The sequence below is a fragment of the Acyrthosiphon pisum genome, chromosome X (assembly GCF_005508785.2).
Source record: "Acyrthosiphon pisum isolate AL4f chromosome X, pea_aphid_22Mar2018_4r6ur, whole genome shotgun sequence".
NCBI lineage: Eukaryota > Metazoa > Arthropoda > Insecta > Hemiptera > Aphididae > Acyrthosiphon > Acyrthosiphon pisum.
In genome coordinates this window covers 31,625,587-31,632,855 of record NC_042493.1, presented here as the reverse complement: position 1 = coordinate 31,632,855, position 7,269 = coordinate 31,625,587, and the positions used below count along the sequence as shown (strand labels likewise).

Sequence of the window (7,269 nt, the reverse complement as noted above, 5' to 3'; positions counted from 1 at the left end):
AAAATAAATTTTCGTTAGTATAGATAATAATAATAAATAAAGACAACATTATGTTTTTACTATGAGGTGAATTATTTTTTTTTGAGGAGAAAGGAATATCGTGCGAATTTCAAAACCAGGCTTGCGAATAGGTGCGAATACTGTGCTAAATATCAGTCAAAAAAAAAAATTTTAAGTGTTAATTTTTTATGAGGGGGTGTACTTTTACTATGAGGTTAATTTTTTTTTTTTGAGGGGAAGGAAGGTCGTGCGAATTTTCAAAATAGGCGTGCGAATTCGTGCTAAATATCTGTATAGTTTGTTTATAGATTTTCCTTTGGGGGGGGGGGGGGGGCTGGCACAACGTACGTTAAATTTAATCTTAATTGGGAACGCGACCCTCTGCTAAAAAAAAATTAAGTATACCATAAATAAATAATATTTTTTTTATTATTAATTTTATCATTGGATTTTTATAAAGTACAATATTTGATAATAAATACATAATAAATAAATTATAAAAAAAATACTGAAATAAGCGTAATCGTAACCATGAGTCGCGACCCATCAGTGGTCGCGACCCACGATTTGGGAAACGCTGCTCTAGATAATAATCTCTCCTTTAAATTTTTTAAGAGGAAAATTCACTCTGTAAACTCGCAATGCTAATATACTTGATCTGCTGAGCGTACATTTTCTATGGCACGCTCCCACTCCCGCAAAAATAAAAATGAGCCCCTCGTAACAAGTGATCTGCACTCTGCAGGCCCTGAGTTACGCCACTGCGCATTTATGAAGACAATATATTTTTGGAAACATGACGTATGTCAAAGTTTTCTCGTTAGTACCTATACTTATCATTTTGGTGTAGGTAGTATGTATAACTTATAACTTTGTGGTAGTGGCAGATTTAAGCGTTTAAACTTCAAATAAAGTTGGTTAATCCATATAAGGGACTTCTTACTAAATTTATCAGTAACATACTTATGAAATTGTTCCTTATATTAACCTAGCATAAAGTACACCTAACAATGGTAAGGTATATTTCAGCTTGCAATATAAAAATAATTAATTTTTCTTATTTAAGAATAAAAAAAAAAATTAACTATATAATAATTTAGGTGAGTCTCTATGGTCTACATTTTAGTAGAGTATACCGTCGGCATTTGACGTCATTTAACGGTTTATCTCTTTTCTGTGGGCTACACGACTGTTAAATCCGCCACTGCTATCTGCTTTATGGTAATAATATCACAATTTACCAATATCTAAAATATGATTTAATATATCATTACCCAAATAAATAACTAAACATTATAATATACACTATACTATAAACATTGATCAGAGCTGGATTTAGGGTTGTGGGGGCTCCAGGGCCCATACATGGTTAACAAACTTACTGCAAAAGATACTTATTTTGTAGGGGCTTCTAATTAATTGGATTTTGTGGGGACCCCACAATCCGTGCCTCTCCTAAGTCCAGCCCTTGCGCCAAGCCGATTAATGATTTGAAAATAATATATTTAAAGTATTATTATGACTTAGTTTTAAATGTTTTTAATTTATTGAATGAATTAAATAAAATTAATATATTATTTTTTCTTCTGGTGTTATCCGTAACAGCGTATAATAGCCATACATAAAAATGTTAGTCCGCGTTTTCAAAGTGTATCTCAAATTTGGCCTGCCGTAAAAAAAGGCTAAAGATCTATTTAGAAAAATTAATGTTGTTTATATGTTTCAATTTCACACAATTATACTTCAATCTGACGGATAATTCAAAGTTAAATTGAAAATCAATTTTTGAACAACTTTTACACTTGTTTATGCCAAAAGAAGAAATAACAAACTCATAAATCCGCTAATTTTAACGATTTTACTCTGGGGTTAAAGTGTTTTTCATTATTTTTTTAAATTAAATATATTAACAATATTTCCTTGGGGTTAAAGGGTTTCTCATTGATTATTCAAAGAATTAAGCTTCTATCTGACGGATAATACCAATTTACAATGATAATCGATTTTTGAACAACATTTAAACTCGTTTATGCCAAAAGAACAAATTGAAATATCTTAAATCCTCTTATATTAACAATTTTTCCTTGGGATTAAAGTGATTTTCATTGATTTTTCAATGAATTCAGGTTCTATCTGACGGATAACACTAATAAACATTGTGAATACATTTGTGAACTCTCATTACAATTGTTTATGCCAAAGAACAAATTTCAACCTCTAAAATCCGCTAATATTAACAGTTTTTTCCTTTGGTAAAAGTGTTTTTCATCGATTTTTCAATGAATTATGCTTTTGTCTGACCGATAATAAAATAACATTGTGGATACATTTTTGAACAACTTTTACAATTTTATTGTTTATGCTAAAAGAACAAATTTAAATCTCTTAAATCTCTTAAATCCGCTTATATTGACATTTTTTCATTGGAGTTAAAGGGTTTCTCATTGATTTTTCAAAGAAATAAGCTTCTATCTGACGGATAATACTAAGTTACAATGATAATCGATTTTTGAACAACATTTACTCTTGTTTATGCCAAAAAACAAATTTAAATCTCTTAAATCCGCTTATATTAACAAATTTTCCTTGGGATTAAAGTTATTTTCAATGATTTTTCAATGAATTCAGCTTCTATCTGACTTATAACACTAAATAACTTTGTGAATACATTTGTGAATTCTCATTACAATTGTTTATGTCAAAAGAAAAAATTGAAATCTCTTAAATCCGCTAATATTAACGGTTTTTCCCTGGGGTAAAAGTGTTTTTCATTTATTTTTCAATGAATTAAGCTTCTTTCTGACTTATAACACTAAATAACTTTGTGAATAGATTTTTGAACTACTTTTACACTCGTTTATGCCAAAAGAACAAATTGAAATCTCTTAAATCTTCTAATATTAAAGATTTTTCCCTGGAATTAAAGTGATTTTCATTGATTTTTCAATGAATTCAGCTTCTATCTGACGGATAATTATAGAAGCATGATAGTCCGCTAATATTAAAATTTTTTTCTGGGGGTAAAGTGTTTTTAATTTATTTTTCAATGAATTATAATTGAATCTTATACTAAATAATAAATCACCATGTGGATCGATTGTCTTTTGGAGGGCTGTTCATACCGACATTTTCCTGGATTCAATTTTTTATACCATTTGGATGTGATATCAGTTAATTAATTTCAAAGATTACAAATCGTGAAAGTTAATATTGACAATTTTGTTGTAGGGGTATCATTTTTTTAATTGATTTTTTAATGAATTTATCTTTAATTTTATGTATAACATTTAATTACATTGTGAATCGATTGTTGAACTTTTGTGACACTTATTTATGCCGAAAGAACAAATTGAAATCTCTTAAATTTGCTAATATTAACGATTTTTCCCTGAGGTTAAATTGTTTTTCAATTAATTAGGATTCTTTCTGACGGATAACACTAACTAACATTGTGGATACATTTTTAACTACTGTTACAATTGTTTATGCCAAAAGAACAAATTAGAACCACAAGAATTTGCTAATATTAACGATTTTTTTTTTTTGGTGTAAAGTGTGTTTAATTGATATTTCAATGAATTACACTTTAATCTGATGGACTACACTAAATCATCTTGTTGATCGATTCTTGAATTCTGTTACATTCTTTGATACCAAAAGATGAAATTAAATCCATAAAAATCAGCTAATTTTTTTGGGTATAAACTATTTTTCATTGATTTTTATTTTTTTGATCACCTAGCCCCTATGATTAATATAAGAAAAAACTCGATCTGTATACGTCTTGAGTCTTTTCCAACTGACATATTGACAATCGTTTGAATTTACTCAAAATTCTGATTTCCCCATAAGAAGAAATGTAAGTTATAGCTGTATTTTGTGATGCTAAATTCTATTTTTTCCCTTGTGACTTATCATGTGTGCATAGTCACTATAGTTTGTTTCCGGTAATTAATATTAATCAAGGGCATACTCATAAATTAGCTTTTATTTCTCTCGCCAATATTCTTTACACAACTCCTTAATAAACTACTAATTTTAATGGGCTATGGTCTCTTATATATAACTCGTAGTTATTTTTAAGTATATAAATATTTTACGGGAATATAATTACCTCATAGAGTATATATATTTAATAATTGTAAGGGTGAAATATCAATAAAATGTTTGAAAGCTATTAATCTATATATATATATATATATATATATCTATATTACATAAATTTGTATAATGTTGTCCATCAATGTAAAATGATAATATTTTTCATAAAATATGTGAATTTTTTGTGTATTTTACAATTTGAATATTTTCTCTTAATTCTAATATATTGATGTTTTTGAATTTGAATGATTTTCATACTTGTATTGATATTTTTTAATATTTTATTTAGATATAGGTACGCATTATTAGGATAAGTTTATACATACAGAGTTGATAAAAATTATTCAATAATTCTGACATTTATGATTCTAATATAACTATGTAATGAATGTTTTAAATACATTTAATATATATATATATTTATATTATTTTAAAAATATTAAGAACTCAATTCGATTTAAATGTATTATTAATGAACACAACGAATGCTTGAAATAATACAACATTGACTTAGGTGCCTAACCTACTGGTGAATATAATAATAATAATTATAATAATAAAAATAATAATAATATAAATAATAATCATGAAAATGTATACATCGAAATTATCAAAAATTAAAAATATTATAATATAATATGACCATATTATGATCAGTTTCGTGTATCTTAAGACATCGTTGTTCTATGTTGTTCGTATGCACACTTGACATCTACTGATGCGAGTACGACTATCGTCCTTCTTCAACGTTTGCCTCTTGGGGCTTGTGAACTGTTCATCGGGGTCGATGGTGGCCATCCAAAAACTCATAGTGTTTGCAAAATAATGGCACGTTCCTCGCGCCCCGTTACACTCGATGAATGGCGTTGCCCTAAAGTCTTCCAGACACGAACCCGGACTGGCTAGTGATTGACCACCACCTTCCGCACCCGCGGCCGTATGCTGCAATCAAGCAGAAACAAACAATTACTATTGTAAAAGGTTTACGTAATATGAACGGAAAATTGTGCCAAAAGTTGTGTACCTACCTAAGCTTACAAGAAATCAATTTAAAATCGGGGATGCCTAAATCAGGGCGCCTAAATGACGATTTTTGTACCTAGTTCATTTAAAAAGTCAGATTCTATGATAGGTAGTTCGGTAATACGTATAAATAAGTAATACGGTGAAGAGTTCCATATTTATGGAATTAGTTAAAATCGATGATTAGTATTTTGAAGAGTAGTAAGCTCCCACAAACGTAGTTAACCATCTAAATTGACACAGTGTTTAAACAGTGTTTCCTTAGCTAAACGGATGATGTTAACTCTGATACTAGTTAATATTTGCTACTATAGACTATTGTTACTAGATTTTATTAAATTAAAGAAAGTTTGAAAAATAAATAACAAAAGACTGTCAAATTCTTTTTTTTTTAATATCAGACTTATAATCTTATGATTAATTATTATTTATTACATATTTAAAATTAAATTAAATTATAAAAATAAAAAATAAAAACAATTATAAATTTAAAGAAAAACGGTAACTTTTTATTTTTAATATTTTTATTGCGGTAAAAATAACATAGGGTGAATCTTGTATGAAATTTAAATTATTATTTTAACTATAACATGCAGAATGCTTGATCGATATAGATCACGAATTGAACTTAACAAGTACCTAATCGTATTTTCATGAAACTGATGAATTACACTCCTTTTTATACAGGTATAATAATTATTATTATTATTACTGTTTATTCAACTATAATAAATTATGTAAAATTCACTTTTTCCAGTCAAATAACTTACACCTATCTGTAAGTACCTATGTAATATGTAATATCCACTTTTCGACAAGTTTATAATGATTTTTTTCAATTTCGTTTGACCGTTAGTTTTTTAAGTACGTCCCACAGTGCAAATACACTACAAAATCTACCCGATTCAGTGAAAACTTACCATCACAAAACTGTATCCGATCCACAAACCTTCCCAACCATTAGGACAGTCAGGAATCGTTGACGCCTGGCTGTGTACGGCAATCACGTTGGCAGGAGCCTCGCATACGACACATCTATAAACACATTACAGAAAACAATAAAATATGATGATTATTAATCTGCAGCAATTATTTAAAATCGATGATATTTTTTACCTAGAAATGTATTTTTGAATATCGCTTTCTTCAACTGGCATCATCGGTAACGGTGCATTGGTGCTGAGCCAATACGACTTGTCGTTTCTACTGGCGTAGTTACATACGTTGTTAAAGTCACAGAACAAGAATGGCATGGTGGAGAACTTCCGAATACAAGAACCAGCAAATCCTGAAAACGATCAAAATTTGTAATCTTGACATTTCTGAATGTAAATTATCACTATTAAGTAGTAATAATCTAAGTACCTATATGGCTATATGTTTATAATTTATTTAATACATGTATAGTAGGTAGGTACCTAAATTTATATATTATTATGTTCCTATCATAGGTATAATAGATGTGGGTATAGGATAATATAGTTTACAATGATAATGTACCTACGTTATCAATTATATAATATTTTTAAAGTATCTAGCTCAAATGTCAAACTTAGTTAAACTTGTTTTCTCAACTCATAAATATCATAAAACTGAGGCAATTAATTAATAAATTAATCGAATATTTCAAGTACAACTTATTCTGGCCCTGGAATATCTAAATCGATGTGGTTTGTATATATTTCTAACTTAATTTAAATAATAACGGTATTTCAATAGGTAAATTACCTATAAGAGGTTACCTGGAATAAATGTAAGCACTTAACAAGACTGTACCCAGACAACCAAAACCATGAAATGGTAAACAAAATGCGCTACTCCGAATGTGCAGCGCATGTACATTCTAAGCATTTTTTTCTTTATACAAAAATGTCAAAAATAGTTTTGTGCCAAGTATCTTGGATATGTAAAATCACCAATTTCCACAGTTATAAGAAAATCATTATCTGTGCTAAATATAGGCAAAGGTGGGCATTAGCCTTTATTTAACCTTATTTAGTTAAAATAATTTTAACAATTATTGTTATAGTTGTAACTTAACTTTTTATAGTTAATTATCATTGTCATATAGTTAAGTTTATTTTATTTTCGTGTCTGCGGAACCATCTAGACAATACTGATTCGATGACTCTTTTTTGATTGTTA

At 28.5% G+C, this 7,269-nt stretch overlaps 2 protein-coding genes across 2 annotated transcripts in view; both read right to left on the bottom strand.

Moving 5' to 3' along the window:
• LOC100571091 (proton channel OtopLc-like) overlaps positions 1 to 7,269 on the bottom strand; it is a 134,955-nt gene that overhangs the window by 8,075 nt on the left and 119,611 nt on the right.
• Positions 4,360 to 7,269, bottom strand: part of LOC100161577 (collagen alpha-1(IV) chain) — a 48,625-nt gene continuing 45,715 nt past the window's right edge. The window contains exons 67-69 of the mRNA XM_001947712.5: positions 6,241 to 6,412; positions 6,045 to 6,159; positions 4,360 to 5,043 (exon numbers count right to left, since the gene is read on the bottom strand). Coding sequence (XP_001947747.2) covers positions 4,786 to 5,043; positions 6,045 to 6,159; positions 6,241 to 6,412 — 545 coding nt within the window. The 3' untranslated portion in view covers positions 4,360 to 4,785. The remainder of the gene's footprint in view (positions 5,044 to 6,044; positions 6,160 to 6,240; positions 6,413 to 7,269) is intronic.